Below are 17,214 nucleotides of genomic sequence, written 5' to 3' on the forward strand. Positions count from 1 at the left end.
GCAAGGAGCTGCCAGTCTGCAAGGAGCTGCCAGTCTGCAAGGAGCTGTCAGTCTGCAAGGAGCTGCCAGTCTGCATGGAGCTGCCAGTCTGCATGGAGCAGCCAGAGCTGCCAGTCTGCAAGAAGCTGCCAGAGCTGTCAGTCTACATGGAGCAGCCAGAGCCGCCAGTCAGCATGGAGCAGCCAGATCCGCCAGTCAGCCAGACACTTCCAGATCTGCCAGTCAGCCAGACTCTTCCAGATCTGCCAGTCAGCCAGACTCTTCCAGATCCGCCAGTCAGCCAGACTCTTCCAGATCTGCCAGTCAGCCAGACTCTTCCAGATCTGCCAGTCAGTCAGACTCTTCCAGATCCGCCTGTCAACCAGACTCTTCCAGATCCGCCAGTCAGCCAGGATCTGCCAGAACCACCAGCCAGCCAGGATCTGCCAGAACCGCCAGCCAGCCAGGATCTGCCGGATCCAACTACCTGGCTGAGCTTCCTCTCAGTGCTGGGCTTCCTCTCAGTGCTGGGCTTCCTCTCAGTCCCGGGCTTCCTCTCAGTCCCGGGCTTCCTCTCAGTCCCGGGCTTCCTCTCAGTCCCGAGCTTCCTCTCAGTCCCGAGCTGCCCCTCTGTCCCGAGCTGCCCCTCTGTCCCGAGCTGCCCCTCTGTCCCGAGCTGCCCCTCAGTCCAGTGGGGTTCTGGGTGAGGACTACTAGGCCATGGTCGGCGGCGAAGGTGGACTATCCTAGGACATGAGGAGGGGGGACTAAGACATTTATAGAGTGGGTTCCACGTCCCGCGTCGGAGCCGCCACCATGGACAGACGCCCTCCCTATTGTTTTGATGTGCGTCCGGGAGTCCGCACCTTAGGGGGGTTCTGTCACGCCCTGGTCAAAATATATTATGTTTATTCTTCATTTATTCGGTCAGGCCAGGGTGTGACATGGGTTATTGTAATGTGTTTTTGTCTTGGGGTTTTGTGGGATATCTAGCGTAGTCTATGGCTGCCTGAGGCGGTTCTCAATCAGAGTCAGGTGATTATCGTTGTCTCTGATTGGGAACCATATTTAGGCAGCCATATTCTTTGAGTGTTTTGTGGGTGATTGTTCCTGTCTCTGTTTTTATGTTTCACCAGACAGGCTGTATAGTTTTTTCACGTTTTCGTCTGTTGTTTTTGTACATTTCAATATTTTCATGTCTAGTCATTTCCATTAATAAATATGAGCAACCACCACGCTGCATTTTGGTCCACTCCTCCTTCAACAGAAGAAAGCCATTACACTAAAACTTCTTACCTGGGAATATTGAAGACCCATGTTAAAAGGAACCACCAGCTTTCATATGTTCTGAGCAAGAAACTTAAACGTTAGCTTTCTTACATGGCACATATTGTACTTTTACTTTCTTCTCCAACACTTTGTTTTTGCCTTATTTAAACCAAATTGAACATGTTTCATTATTTATTTGAGGCTACATTGATTTTATTGATGAATTATATTAAGTTAAAATAAGTGTTCATTCAGGATTGTTGTAATTGTCATTATTACAACAACAAAAAAAACACAAAAAAAGTCAGATAATCGGTATCGCCCTTTTTTGGTCCTCCAATAATCGGTACCGATTTTGAAAAATCATAATCGGTCAACCTCTATTCCATAGTGACACTTTTCCTCTCTGTCTTCTGGTTTCAGTGTGTCAGGGGATCAGCAACAGGCTGACGCTGCTGGCGACTGTAGACGACCACTACAACAACCTTGTGAAGATGTACAGCAACTGTACCGTGGTCCTGGAGAACCTAGAGCTCACCTACATCCAGGACTACCACGACCTCTCCTTCCTCAAGGTGAGGATATGGAGGGTTCGATTCCTATACATTGTTTGCAGTGGCTTCCTACCTATCCACCTTTCCTATGTCCTATAGTTCCTCGCCCTCTCTCTGATCTAAAATGAACTGAGAGAAAATAGTGTTGCAGCCATTTCATTACTTTTCTTTCCGTGGCTTCTATCTCCTAGTTGAATGCACTGGCTGTAAGTAACTCTGGATAGGAGTCTGCTTAATGACTCAACGTCAATGTGAGTGTAATAGTCCGAATAAAGCTTTTCTATCCTTTATGACTTCACTACCACCAACTGAACAATGATTGTATTGCAAGGTTAACGCAGTCAAGAATAGGTTGCATGACCACCAGACCAAACTCTGGCACGTTCCGCATTTCTATCCATTTCTATGTTCTCCCTCCAGTCCATTCAGGAGGTTGGAGGATACGTTCTGATCGCCCTCAATAAGGCAGCCAGCATCCCTCTCGAGAACCTGCGTCTTATCCGAGGACACTCCCTCTTCCTTGACAAGTATGCCCTGACTGTAACATCCAATTACGAAAAGAATCACTCCTCTGTGACCCTCAACTACACCCGGGGCCTGAGGGAGCTGAAGCTGAGTGGACTGACAGGTTAGTGGGTGACTGGGAGGTCCATTTCAGTGACTGTATCCTGGATTCTGTCCACACCTGAGTGGGTCAAATACGTTATGTAATGTTATTTAAAGTACCTTGAAGTATTGGTGGTGCGCTTGATTTAGCTTGGGAGTAAGAATTTTTGGGTCTATGCCATTGGTTCCATTACACAGGCCAGACAACATATCTATGTGTCCTTCTATTTTGCACAGAGATTCTCAAGGGAGGTGTGAAAATTGCCCACAATCCTTTGCTGTGTAATGTGGAAACCATCCAGTGGTGGGACATGGTAAATAAGGCCATAAACCATAGTATGCACTTCAAACTGGAGAGCTATGGTCGTTACTGTAAGTATGTTAGCTTCATTAACACTTATAGTATAGTATAGTAATGAATCCTTCTCTGCTTTGTGTTCAGTGGAAACATCATGTTTTTCATTTGATTAACCAGCACAACTATTATGATTATTCCATATGACACAGCTTTTGGGTTTGTGATTTACAACCAAACTTGCATGGCCAGGTTTAACCATGTGTAACACCAGTATTCTATGAATGCCATCATTCAGATGTTAAGCAGGGTTTTTCCTCACCTTACAGGTGACAAGTGTGACCCGGGATGCTACAATGGATCATGCTGGACCTCCGGACTGGAGAACTGTCAAACCTGTAAGGAGCCATTCTTCTCTCCCCGAAATTAGTAGTGATACAAAAACACCACGTTCTATTTCTCCCTCATGATATTGGTAGAAACATTTGTTCATGTTGAAAGTATTTTGTTGGTTGCTCGGTTTCTCACACAGACCCTTGCACTCGGTAATGGGTGTGTTTTGCTGACTGGTCCTCTCTTTCCAACTCCCATCTCTCCTCAGTTACCAAGCTGACGTGTGCAGAGCAGTGCTCTGGAAGGTGTAGGGGTCCTAAACCCAGTGACTGCTGTAACGAACACTGTGCTGCAGGCTGCACCGGCCCGAGGCCTACAGAGTGTCTGGTGAGAGACTCTTCTGACTTCAATGAATTCATAACTTACAAAAGTTATAATCAGATAGGAAACACATTTAAAAAGACAACAGGCAGACCCACTCCTGGGCTGCTCCAGATATCGTTGGCGATATTGCACACTCATTGTGATCGTAGTCTTTCATTCTTGTATTCAAAGGCTTGTAGAGACTTCCAGGATGATGGCACATGTAAGGATGCCTGCCCCCCTACCATGCTCTACAATCCCAACACCCACCAGCTGGCTTCCAACCCTAATGCCAAGTACACGTTTGGGGCCACTTGTGTGAAGGACTGCCCACGTAAGGTCATCTACATTATCAAAGGGTTAATAAAGATGGGGTATGCTCATAACTTTACTGAATGGCCAGACAAACATCTGTTCTACACCATACATGTCTGTCTGGTAGAATTGGGAATTGTGCTCTGTTACTTTCATACAGTTGAAGTCAGAATTTTACATACACTTAGGTTGGAGTCATTAAAACTCGTTTTTCAACCACTCCACAAATTTCTTGTTAGCAAACTATAATTTTGGCAAGTCAGTTAGGATATCTACTTTGTGCATGACACAAGTAATTTTTCCAACAATTTTTTACAGACACTTATAATTCACTGTATCACAATTCCAGTGGGTTAGAAATTTACATACACTAAGTTTACTGTGCCTTTAAACAGCTTGGAAAATTCCAGAAAATGATGTCATGGCTTTAGAAGCTTCTGATTGACTCACATTATGTCAATTAGCCTATTGGAGGTGTAACTGTGGATGTATTTCAAGGCCTACCTTCACACTCAGTGTCTCTTTGCTTGACATCATGGAAAAATCTAAAGAAATCAGCCAAGACCTCAGAAAAAAAGAATTGTAGACCTCCACAAGTCTGGTTCTGTCACGACTTCCGCCGAAGTCGGTCCCTCTCCTTGCTCGGACAGCGTTTGACGTCACCGGCCTTCTAGCCATGGCCGATCCACTTTTCATTTTCCTTTTGTTTTGTCTTTGTTTTACACACCTGGTTTCAATTCTCCAATTACATGTTCATTATTTAACCCTCTGTTTTCCCCATGGTTTTTGTGCGTGTTTGTTCGTTGTTGAGTGGTCAGTAGTTCTGTGAGCTGGTGTGTTTCCCAGCATGGAATATATTGTTGATTTACTGTCGAGTAAAGCTTTTACTCAGTTCTGTGTCCTGTGCCTGACTTCGTCCGACCCGTTACACACTGACTCTTGACAGGTTCATCCTTGGGAGCAATTTCCAAATGCTGAAGGTACCACGTTCATCTGTACAAACAATAATATGCAAGTATAAACACCATGGGACCACGCAGCCTTCATACAGCTCAGGAAGGAGACGTATTCTGCCTCGGAGAGATGAACGTACTTTGGTACGAAAAGTGCAAATCAATCCCAGAACAACAGCAAAGGACCTTGTGAAGATGCTGGAGGAAACAGGTACAAAAGTGTCCACAGTAAAACGAGTCCTATAATCAACATAACTTGAAAGGCCATTCAGCAAGGAAGAAGCCACTGCTTCTAAACCGCCATAAAAAAAGCCAGACTACGGTTTGCAACATGGGGACAAAGATTGTACTTTTTGGAGAAATGTCCTCTGGTCTAATGAAACAAAAATAGAACTGTTTGGCCATAATGACCATCATTATGTTTGGAGTAAAAAGGGGGAGGCTTGCAAGCAAGAGAAAACTATCCCAACCGTGAAGCACAGGGGTGGCAGCATCATGTTGTGGGGATGCTTTGCTGCAGGAGGGACTGCTGCACTTCACAAAATAGATGGCATCATGAGGAAAGAAAAACTATGTGGATATATTGAAGCAACATCTCAAGACATCAGTCAGGAAGTTAAAGCTTGGTCGCAAATGGGTTTTCCAAATGGACAATGACCCCAAGCATACTTCTAAAGTTGTGGCAAAATGGCTTAAGGACAACAAAGTCAAGGTATTGGAGTGGCCATCAGAAAGCCCTGACCTCAATCCTATAGAACATTTGTGGGCAGAACTGAAAAGGTGTGTGCGAGCAAGGAGGCCTACAAACCTGACTCAGTTACACCAGCTCTGTCAGGAGTAATGGGCCAAAATTCACCAAACTTATTGTTGGAAGCATGTGGAAGGCTCCCCAAAAAGTTTGACCCAAGTTGAACAATTTAAAGCAATGCTACCAAATACTAATTGAGTGTATGTAAACGTTTGACCCACTGGGAATGGGATGAAAGAAATAAAAGCTGAAATAAATCACTCCACTATTATTCTGACATTTTACATTCTTAAAATAAAGTGGTGATCCTAACTGACAGGGACAGGGAATTTTTACTAGGATTAAATGTCAGGAATTGTGAAGAACTGAGTTTAAATGTATTTGGCTAAGGTGTATGTAAACTTCCGACTTTAACCTTATCTATTGTTTCTTTCAGAATGTTTCACCTCAGTGAATACGCCCCCGCCACTATACTTACATGGTGAAGAGACTTTTGCCTATAATTGTCTGGATTGGTGTAGGTGACCCCTGACCTGTGATTGGTTGTTTATTATAGATAATTATGTGGTGACGGACCACGGGGCGTGTGTCAGAACGTGCAGCGGCAACACACACGAGGTGGAGGAGAATGGTGTCAGGAGGTGCAAGAAGTGTGACGGAATCTGTCCGAAAGGTAAAATATTGCAAATGTAACTCTTTGTCTGTGGTAGGCTAGTCAACATAAATATAGTTTATTTTAAAATTTGCTAGCTGTGTCATTTCTTAACCTCATAATGCTGCATTGGATCGTCAATGGTTTGAATGTTTTTGTGTTATTCTTATCTAGTTTGCGATGGACTTGGAATGGGACTGCTTACTAAAGTGTTGTCAATCAACGCGTCTAACATTGATTCTTTCAAAAACTGCACCAAAATCAATGGAGCTGTTTCAATTATGCAGACATCTTTGGATGGGTAAGGATTAACAATCACATTGTATGGTGTCCATGGGTTGTCCTAATATGTACACCGTAACAGTGAAATACAATGCAATTTGCTCTGAGTTCATTCAAATTATTTTGAATAAACTTAAATGACTGTTTTGAACTACTCCCTCTAACATACAGTACCAGTCAACAGTTGACACACCACCTCATTCCAGGGTTTTTCTTTATTTTTACTATTTTCGACATTGTAGAATAATAGTGAAGACATCAAAGCTAGGAAATAACATATGGAATGATGTGTTAAACAAATCAAAATATATTTTAGATTCTTCAAAGTAGCCACGCCTTGCCTTGATGACAGCTTTGCACACTCTTGGCATTCTCTCAACCAACTTCATGAGGTAGTCACTTGGAATGCTTTTAAATTAACAAGTGTGCCTTCTTAAATTAATTTGTGGAATTTATTTCCTTAATGCGTTTGAGCCAATTAGATGTCTTGTGACAAGATAAGGGTGGTATACAGAGGATAGCCCTGTTTGATAAAAGACCAAGTCCATATTATGTCAAGAACAGTTCAAATAAGCAAAGAGAAAGGACAGTCCATCATTACTTTAAGACATGAAGATCAGACAATCCAGAACATTCCAAGAAGTGCAGCCACAAAAACCATCAAGCGCTATGTTGAAACTGGCTCTCATAAGGACCGCCACAGGAACGGGAGACCCCGAGTTACCTCTGCTGCAGAGGATGAGTTCAATAGAGTTACCAGACTCAGAAATTGCAGCCCAAATAAATGTTTAAGTAACAGTCACATCTCAACATCAACTGTTCAGAGGAGACTGTGTGAATCAGGCCTCATTGGTCAAATTGCTGCAAAGAAACCACTACTAAAGGACACCAATAAGTAGAAGAGACTTGCTTGGACCAAGAAACACAAGTAATGGACATTAGACCGGTGGAAATCTGTCCTTTGGTCTGATGAGTCCAAATTAGAGATTTTTGGTTCCAACCACCGTGTCTTTGTGAGATGCAGAGTATGTGAATGGATGATCTCTGCGTGTGTGGTTCCCACCGTGAAGCATGGAGGTGGTGGTGTGCGGGTGCTCTGCTGGTGACACTGTCCGTGATTTATTTAGAATTCAAGGCACACTTAACCAGCATGGCTACCACAGCATTCTGCAGCGATACGCCATCCCATCTTGTTTGCACTTAGTGGAACTAAGCCCATCTGTGTAGGGGCTATTTGACCAAGAAGGAGAGTGATGGAGTGCTGCATCAGATGACCTGGCCTCCACAATCACCCGACCTCAACCCAATTGAGATGGTTTGGGATGAGTTGGACTGCAGAGTGAAGGAAAATCAGCACACAAGTGCTCAGCATATGTGGAACTCCTTCCAGACTGTAGGAAAAGCATTCCACGTGAAGCTGGTTGAGAGAATGCCAAGAGTGGGCAAAGCTGTCAAGGCAAAGGGTGACTACTTAAAACCATTTTTTTTTGGTTACTACATGATTCCATGTGTGTTATTTCATAGTTTTGATGTCTTCACTATTATTCTACAACGTTGAAAATAGTAAAAATATAGATAAACCCTTGAATGAGTAGGTGTTTCCAAAGTTTTGACTGTACGGTATGTACAGTGCATTTGTAAAGTATACAGACCCCTTTTTCCAGAAATACCTTATTTACATAAGTATTCAGACCCTTTATTTCCATTGATCATCCTTGAGATGTTTCTACAACTTTATTGGAGTCCACCTGTGGCCCAGCCAGAGCCCGAACATCTCTGGAGAGACCTGAAAATAGCTGTGCAGCGATGCTCCCCATCCAACCTGACAGAGCTCTTCAGGCTAGGGACAGCATCCTGAATTTCCGGATGACTGGCGTGCCCAAAGTAAACTGCCTGTTACTCAGGCCCAGAAGCTAGGATATGCATATGCATTAGATAGAAAACACTCTAAAGTTTCTAAAACTGTTAAAATAATGTCTGTGAGTATAACAGAACTGATATGGCAGGCGAAAAACTGAGGTCACAGGCCTTTTCAGTACTAGCCTATGGGATATACAAAGAAAAGGTGTCAGTCTTTAGAAAGGGTTTCAGGCTTGTTTCTTGAAAAATTAACAAGTGGTTGAAGTTTATCCAAGGTGTTCTCATCAGGACAGGGAGACTTTTGGCGCGCATGAATAAGCGCGCGCTCTTCGTTATTTTCCTTTTTCTATTGAACACCGTTCTTTCCGTCTGAAATATTATCGTTTATTTACATATTAGGGTGCCTGAGGATTGATTACAAACATTGTTTGACTTGTTTTGGATGAAGTTTACCGGTATCTTTTTGGATTCCTTTGTATGCATGTTGAAGGACTTTATCGAACAAAAGGAGCATTCATTGTGTAGCTGGGACCCTTGGGATTGCAAAGAGAAGAAGATCTTCAAAGGTAAGTGATTTATTTTATTACTATTTGGGATTTTTGTGAAGCCGGTGCTGGTTGAAAAAGTATTTTGATGTGGGGCGCTGTCCTCAGATAATCGCATGGTATGCTTTCGCTGTAAAGCCTTTTTGAAATCTGACAACCCGGTTGGATTAACAAGAAGTTAAGCTTTTAAATGATATAAGACACTTGTATGTTCATGAATGTTTAATATTACAATTTTGTCATTTGAATTTGGCGCACTCCAGCTTCACCGGATGTTATCCCTAAGAGGTTTTTAAGAGGATCTGCAGCGAAGAATGGGAGAAACTCCCCAAATACAGGTGTGCCAAGATTATAATGTCATAACCAAAAAGACTTGAGGCTGTAATCGCTGCATAACCTGCTTCAACAAAGTACTGAAAAAAAGGGTAGGAATACTTATGTAAACGCAATATTTCCAGATTTCTTTTCTACATTTGCAAAAAATCAAAACCTGTTTTTTGCTTCGTCATTATAGGGTATTTTGTGTAGGTCGAGATTATTATTATAACTATTTTAGAATAAGGCTGTAACATAAAATGTGGAAAAGGTCAAGGGGGTCCGAATACACTGTATATACGTGTGTATAATATTCACTAATGTTCGAAAGTTTGGGGTCACTTAATTGTCCTTGTTTTTTAAAGAAAAGCATTTTTTGGTCCATTAAAATAACAAATTGATCAGAAATACAGTTGTAGACATTGTTAATGTTGTAAAATTACTATTGCGGCTGGAAAAATTAAAACAAATTGAATATCTACATAGGCGTACAGAATCCCATTATCAGCAACCATCACTCCTGTGTTCCAATGGCACTATGTGTTAGCTAATCTAAGTTAGGCAGAGTTCCTTTGTCCAGTGTCTGTTCTTTTGCCCATCTTAATCTTTTCCTTTTATTGTCCAATCTGAGATATTGCTTTTTCTTTGCAACTCTGCCTAGACGGCCAGCACCCCGGAGTCGCCTCTTCACTGTTGACATTGACTGGTGTTTTGCGGGTACTACTTAATGAAGCTGCCAGTTGAGGACTTGAGGTGTCTGGTTCTCAAACTAGACACTAATGTACTTGTCCTCTTTCTCAGTTGTGCACCGGGGCCTCCCACTCTTTCTATTCTGGTTAGAGACAGTTTGCGATGTTCTGTGAAGAGAGTAGTACACAGCGTTGTACGAGATCTTCAGTTTCTTGGTAATTTCTCGCATGAAATAGACTTAATTTCTCAGAACAAGAATAGACTGACAAGTTTTGTTTTGTTTCTGGTCATTTTGAGCCTGTAATCAAACCCACAAATGCTGATGCTCCAGATACTCAACCAGTCTAAAGGCCAGTTTTATTGCTCCCTATCAGCACAACAGTTTTCAGCTGTGCTAACAATTGCAAACAGGTTTTCTAATGATCAATTAGCCTTTTAAAATAAACTTGGATTAGCTAACACACCGTGCCATTGGAACACAGGAGTGATGGTTGCTGATAATGGGCCTCTGTACGCCTATGCAGATATTCCATAAAATAAAAAGCCGTTTCCAGCTACAATAGTCATTTACAACATTAACAATGTCTATACTGTATTTCTGATCAATTTGATGTTATTTTAAATGGACAAAAAAAGCTTTTCTTTAAAAAACAAGGACATTTTTAAGTGACCCCACACTTTTTTAACGGGAGTATGTGCCTTTAATTGCTTCTCTCAGTGATAGGTACACATCAACACCAAAAATGGACCCCGCCAAACTGGAATATTTCAAGACTGTGAAGGAAATTTCAGGTAGAACAGCTATTTAATGTTTAATTGTTTTGTATTTCATCCAAGGTTAACAAAAGCAAAGACGATGCTTGATTATATTTGTTATTTTCCTAAAGGGTTTTTGCTGATACAAGCTTGGCCCGAGCACCTCAACTCTCTCAGTCCATTTGAAAACCTAGAGATTATCAGAGGAAGGACCAAACAGTTGTAAGTGTATCTCTGTCCTACACTGCGGTGATTTTCGATATGTCTGCTTCAGAAGGTGCTGTATGATACCTCTGCTATTTGTCATACCTATGAAACTAGGTTTTTGAAAATTATTTCAAATGGAGTTTCGGTTCATGATTGATAGGCAAAACTCAGTAGCCTAGAAGATAAAACGTGCGCTGGCTTGAGAGGTTCCCTGCTGTATATTTCATTGTTTATTGATATGTTTGGGCTAGCTAGAGTAGCAGTAAGCTAACCTAGTAAACTAGCATGACCTTTTCTTTTCCCCTAGTGGTCAGGTGAGTTTCGCTGCCCTCAACTTGGCCCATCTGAAGTATCTAGGCCTCCGCTCCCTACGAGAGATCAGCGATGGCAATGTTGTGGTGAAGAACAACCCCCAGCTCTGCTACACCAATGGAGACCATTGGAAGAGCCTGTTTAGATTGGGCAAACAGTCCTCAACAGTGGGCAACAACGTCAACATCAGCACCTGTGGTAAGCAAGGACAAGGAACACTGCTTTTTGAGAAATGGTTACAATGGCCAAATGCTAATTCATCCCAGTTAGTGCCTGTGATAGTCAAAAACAGCCCTATTCCCATTGGTCACTGGTACTTGTAGTTAGGTAACTAAGTTAACATTGCCATGATTGGATCCAAGCGATGAGACAGTGACTCCACCTCCACCCTCTGGGTTCGATCTATTTTTTTAGCACTATTGCGTCCACCTATCTTACAAAGTAGGCTGCTGAGGGGAGGACGGCTCATAATAATGGCTGGAACAGAGCGAATGGAATTTGATGCCATTCAGCTCCAGCCATTACCACAAGCCTGTCCTCCTGTCCTCCCCTAGGGTCTATGGGGGGGGGGGGGGTGGCTGTTTCTGGATGGGGCCTATAGTCTTCCTCTCTCTTCCCTACAGCCAAGCTAAACAGTACCTGTGATGAGATGTGCACCGACGATGGTTGCTGGGGGCCCGGCCCCACCATGTGTTTTACATGCCTGTATTACACCCGAAGGGGGCGCTGTGTGCGGGCCTGTCACCTACAGGAGGGGTGAGCTAGCCCAATGACACCAGAGGCGAACTATTGATACTTCTCATATGTCAAATATATCTACTGTAGGCTTGTGCTGTGTTAATGTTTTAACAGTTTTCCCCTCGCCTCTTCAGGGTGCCACGAGAGTATGTACTGAATAACAGGTGTCTAGAATGTGACCCAGAGTGTATGGTGAATGGACCACAAAGCTGCTTTGGACCAGTACGCTACTTTCACTTCAAATCCATCTCAATTGTCTCATCTAAAATTATCTTGACATTCTCACGTGATATTGAGTTACATAACAAATTCAGAGAATTAGACTAATTCTGTGTGGCTTGGGAAATGTGGCATAGCCAGTGGTTTTACTCAAGACAAGTGATTATTTCAGTGAAGATCAACAATTCTGGAAACCTCTGAACCTCCTCTCTTGCCCTCTGAAGGGCCCTGACAAATGTTTGGCGTGCGCTCACGTCAAAGATGGTCCCCACTGTGTATATCAGTGCCCACACGGCGTTCTCGGGGACGGGGATAGGCACATCTGGAAATACACAGACAAGAAGCGAGAATGTCAGCTGTGCCATGAGAACTGCACCCAGGGGTAAGGCATAGACTACCCATCTATTACCCATCTATTTCTAACTATTTGTTGTAAAGCCAATGTCAGCCTATTTTGAATGAATGTCTGTTGATAGACCATGAACATTTGACCATGGTCAAGACTGTGTGAAGTAGTCTCCTGACCATAGTATCCCCTCCTTCCTGTCTGCAGATGCTCTGGACCTGGACTGAGTGGCTGCAGCACCAGAGGGTGAGTGAGGATCATCTTGGTTCCAGATCTGTTTGTTCTGTTTAACATGACAAAGACTACAGTAGTTATTTCTTTAACTAGACAAGTCAGTTAAGAACAAATTCTTATTTACAATGATGGCCTACCAAAAGGCAAAAGCCCTCCTGCAGAGACAGGGGCTGGGATATATGACACACACACACACCATGACAAGAGACAACACTACATAAAGACCTAAGACCTACATAGCAAGGCAACAACACAGCATGGTAGCAGCACAAAACATGGTACAAACAGTAATGGGCACAAACAACAGCACAAAGGGCAAGAAGGTACTGTAGAGACAATACATCGCGCAAAGCAGCCACAAATGTCAGTAAGTGTGTCCATGAGTCTATGAAGTGAAGAGATTGAGATAAAACTGTCCAGTTTGAGTGTTTGTTGCAGCTCGTTCCAGTCACTAGCTGCAGCGAACTGAAAAGATGAGCGACCCAGGGATGTGTGTGCTTTGGGGACCCTTTAACATAATGTGACTGGCAGACCAGGTGTTATATGTGGAGGATGAGGGCTGCAGTAGATATAGTTGAAGTCGGAAGTTTACATACACCTTAGCCAAATACATTTAAACTCAGTTTCACAATTCCTGACATTTAATCCTATTAAAAATTCCCTCTTAGGTCAGTTAGGAACACCCACTGTATTTTAAGAATGTGAAATGTCAGAATAATAGGAGTGATTTATTTCAGCTTTTATTTCTTTCATCACATTCCCAGTGGGTCAGAAGTTTACATGCACTCAATTAGTATTTGGTAGCATTGCTTTAAATTGTTTCACTTGGGTCAAATGTTTTGGGTAGCCTTCCACAAGCTTCCCACAATAAATTGGGTGAATTTTGGCCCATTCCTCCTGACAGAGCTGGTGTAACTGGCTCCGGTTTGTAGACCTCCTTGCTCGCACACGCTTTAGCAGATCTGCCCACAATTTTTTATAGGATTGAGTTCAGGGCTTTGTGACTCCAATACCTTGACTTTGTTGTCCTTAAGCCATTTTGCCACAACTTTGGAAGTATGCGTGTTTGAAGGTAGGCCTTGAAATACATCCACAGGTACACCTCCAATTGACTCAAATTATGTCAATTAGCCTATCAGAAGCTTCTAAAGCCATGACATCGTTTTCTGGAATTTTCCAAGCTGTTTAAAGGCACAGTTTACTCTGTGTATGTAAACTTCTGACCCACTAGAATTGTGATACAGTGAATTATAAGTGAAATAATCTGTCTGTGAAACAATTGTTGGAAAAATTACTTGTCATGCACAAAGTAAATGTCCTAACCGACTTGCCAAAATTATAGTTTGTTAACAAGAAATTTGCGGAGTGGTTGAAAAATGCGTTTTAATGACTCCAGCCTAAGTGTATGTAAATTTATGACTTCAGCTGTATCTCAGGGAGGGGGGAGGGGGGAGAGGCCTAAAAGGGTTTTATGGGTATACAGAGATGACCATTTTACAGAGGAGTATAGAGTGCAGTGATGTGTCCTATAAGGAGTACTGGTGGCAAATCTGATGGCTGAATGGTAAAGAACATCTAACCGCTCCAGAGCACCTTTACCTGCCGGTCTATAAATTATGTCTCCGTAATCTAGCATGGTCATCTGAATCAGGGTTAGTTCGACAGCTGGGGTGAAAGAGGAGCGATTACGAACGAGGGAACCAAGTCTAGATTTATCTTGAGCCTGCAGCTTTGATATGTGCTGAGAGAAAGACAGTGTACCTTCTAGCCACTCCCAAGTACTTGTATGAGGTGAATACCTCAAGCTCTAAACCTTCAGAGTTAGTAATCATACTTGTGGGGAGAGGGGCATTCTTAGCAAGACCGCACAAATGGATCTGGCATCAAATCAAAATCAAATCAAATGTATTTATATAGCCCTTCGTACATCAGCTGATATCTCAAAGTGCTGTACAGAAACCCAGCCTAAAACCCCAAACAGCGAGTAATGCAGGTGTAGATGCACGGTGGCTAGGAAAAAGTCCCTAGAAAGGCCAAAACCTAGGAAGAAACCTCGAGAGGAACCAGGCTATGTGGGGTGGCCAGTCCTCTTCTGGCTGTGCCGGGTGGAGATTATAACAGAACATGGCCAAGATGTTCAAATGTTCATAAATGACCAGCATGGTCCAATAATAATAAGGCAAAACAGTTGAAACTGGAGCAGCAGCACAGCCAGGTGGACTGGGGACAGCAAGGAGTCATGTCAGGTAGTCCTGAGGCATGGTCCTAGGGCTCAGGTCCTCCGAGAGAGAGAAAGAGAGAATTAGAGAACGCACACTTAGATTCACACAGGACACCGAATAGGACAGGAGAAGTACTCCAGATATAACAAACTGACCCTAGCCCCCCGACACAAACTACTGCAGCATAAATACTGGAGGCTGAGACAGGAGGGGTCAGGAGACACTGTGGCCCCATCCGAGGACACCCCCAGACAGGGCCAAACAGGAAGGATATAACCCCACCCACTTTGCCAAAGCACAGCCCCCACACCACTAGAGGGATATCTTCAACCACCAACTTACCATCCTGAGACAAGGCTGAGTATAGCCCACAAAAATCTCCGCCATGGCACAACCCAGCCAGGATGACCACATCAGTGAATCAACCCACTCAGGTGACGCACCCCCCTTGGGTTGTGCCATGGCGGAGATATTTGTGGGCTATACTCGGCCTTGTCTCAGGATGGTAAGTTGGTGGTTGAAGATATCCCTCTAGTGGTGTGGGGGCTGTGCTTTGGCAAAGTGGGTGGGGTTATATCCTTCCTGTCCGGGGGTGTCCTCGGACTAACATGAAACTGTATCATGGTGAAAGTAGCACTCATTTACTGATCAAGTAAATGCAGAGAAGTTCTCTTGGGTGAGTCCCCCCCCGCCCAAAAAAATATATAGGTTACAGTATATAACCATTTAGTCCGGTAAAGGCAATAGATGAAAGATCAATCAAATTGTCACACCCTGACCATAGTTTGCTTTGTATGTTTCTATGTTTTGTTTGGTCAGGGTGTGATCTGAGTGGGCATTCTCTGTTGGATGTCTAGTTTGTCTGTTTCTGTGTTTGGCCTGATATGGTTCTCAATCAGAGGCAGGTGTTAGTCATTGTCTCTAATTGGGAACCATATTTAGGTAGCCTGTTTTGTGGGTGGTTGTTTCCTGTGTTAGTGCCACACGGGACTGTTTTCACTTTGTTGTTTTGGTTATGCGTTCATGTTCAGTTTTCTAATTAAAAAAACCATGGACAACTACCGTGCTGCATTTTGGTCCTCTCCTTCCCAGGAAGAATCTCGTGACGCAAATGTATTTAAAGCCCTTTTTACATTAGCAGTTGTTACAAAGTGTTTGATCTTAGATTATCTTAGTGGTATTAAGAATCTATCAGGAAACTCACCCCTGTGTTGTTGCTACTCTCCCAGTGGTCACATTGCGTCGGTGGTGGTGGCCAGAGTGGTGGGTGGCCTCCTTGTGTTTGTGGTCCTCGCCCTGGGTGTTTTTGTGCTGCTTCGTAGACGCCACGTCGTCAGGAAGAGGACACTGCGCCGTCTGCTGCAGGAGAGAGAGGTAACAGGCACAGGAAGGACACAAACTGTATACTTGGACATGCATTAGACATGTGCATATAGGCTGCGTTCACAGTCACACATGCAGCCCAATTATGATCTTTTTTCCACTAATAGTTTTTTTGACCAATCACATCAGTTCTTTTTCAGAGCTGCATTTGATTGGTCAAAAGACCAATTAGTGACAAAAAAATCAGAAATGTAAAAGTAGGCTACAAAAAAGACTCAAATAATTCCAATCCTGATTAAAATGCAACAGCGGTTTAGTGTATTGAACAGCTGGCTTTAGGACCATGCAGCGCATCACTCAGAGAGCAGAGATGTTGTCAGACAGTTTGCTTTGCCGGTCAGCGGTGCACGGATTGCTTTGAGTTTTGTCGGGATATGAGCGAGGCCTTGTAAGCCTTGCAGCCAGCTGTTCTATGCACCAGTCACTTTCACATTGATGTCGGCATAGACGTCGCATTAAATAGGATGGGGAAGTAAATAGAATTTCCCAAAATATGCTATATAAGTACTCGTGCCTATACAGAAATAAAATCATTCAAAATACTACACCAGAGATGGCGATTTAAATAAAATGTATTTATAAAGCCCACCTTACATCATCTGATCTCAAAGTGCTGTACAGAAACTGTTTCGAGTTGAAAACAGCAGGTCTGGGACAGGTAGCATGTCCGGTGAACAGGTCAGGATTCCATAGCCATAGGCAGAACAGTTGAAACTGGAGCAGCAGCACGGCCAGGTGGGCTGGGGACAGCAAGTAGTCATCAGGCCAGGTAGTCCTGAGGCATGGTCCTAGTGCTCAGGTCCTCAGAGATTTAGCTTCTTTTAAAAATGAGCTGTTTGTTTTAAGTGCGCAGTTTGGTCAGAGCGCGCTGACTACGCAATCTACTCATCACATTAAGAATAGTAGCCTATTTTACATTAGTCTATAGATGCATGCAATCATTTATTATAAAAGGTGCAATTTTATGGTATATCGCTTCCCAAAACTTAACTCTGTGCTGCAGATGGATGTCGGCATTAGATATCGGCCTTGTGACTC

At 43.2% G+C, this 17,214-nt stretch overlaps 1 protein-coding gene across 1 annotated transcript in view; it reads left to right on the forward strand.

Annotated features, from left to right (window-relative positions):
* Window positions 1-17,214, forward strand: part of LOC135517289 (melanoma receptor tyrosine-protein kinase-like) — a 48,824-nt gene that overhangs the window by 22,431 nt on the left and 9,179 nt on the right. The window contains exons 2-17 of the mRNA XM_064941451.1: window positions 1,672-1,823; window positions 2,223-2,430; window positions 2,646-2,780; window positions 3,033-3,101; window positions 3,305-3,423; window positions 3,592-3,733; window positions 5,972-6,088; window positions 6,242-6,368; window positions 10,478-10,551; window positions 10,647-10,737; window positions 11,030-11,232; window positions 11,658-11,790; window positions 11,907-11,994; window positions 12,216-12,373; window positions 12,545-12,583; window positions 16,023-16,167. Coding sequence (XP_064797523.1) covers window positions 1,672-1,823; window positions 2,223-2,430; window positions 2,646-2,780; window positions 3,033-3,101; window positions 3,305-3,423; window positions 3,592-3,733; window positions 5,972-6,088; window positions 6,242-6,368; window positions 10,478-10,551; window positions 10,647-10,737; window positions 11,030-11,232; window positions 11,658-11,790; window positions 11,907-11,994; window positions 12,216-12,373; window positions 12,545-12,583; window positions 16,023-16,167 — 2,000 coding nt within the window. The remainder of the gene's footprint in view (window positions 1-1,671; window positions 1,824-2,222; window positions 2,431-2,645; window positions 2,781-3,032; window positions 3,102-3,304; window positions 3,424-3,591; window positions 3,734-5,971; window positions 6,089-6,241; window positions 6,369-10,477; window positions 10,552-10,646; window positions 10,738-11,029; window positions 11,233-11,657; window positions 11,791-11,906; window positions 11,995-12,215; window positions 12,374-12,544; window positions 12,584-16,022; window positions 16,168-17,214) is intronic.

This window comes from Oncorhynchus masou, chromosome 28, assembly GCF_036934945.1.
Source record: "Oncorhynchus masou masou isolate Uvic2021 chromosome 28, UVic_Omas_1.1, whole genome shotgun sequence".
NCBI lineage: Eukaryota > Metazoa > Chordata > Actinopteri > Salmoniformes > Salmonidae > Oncorhynchus > Oncorhynchus masou.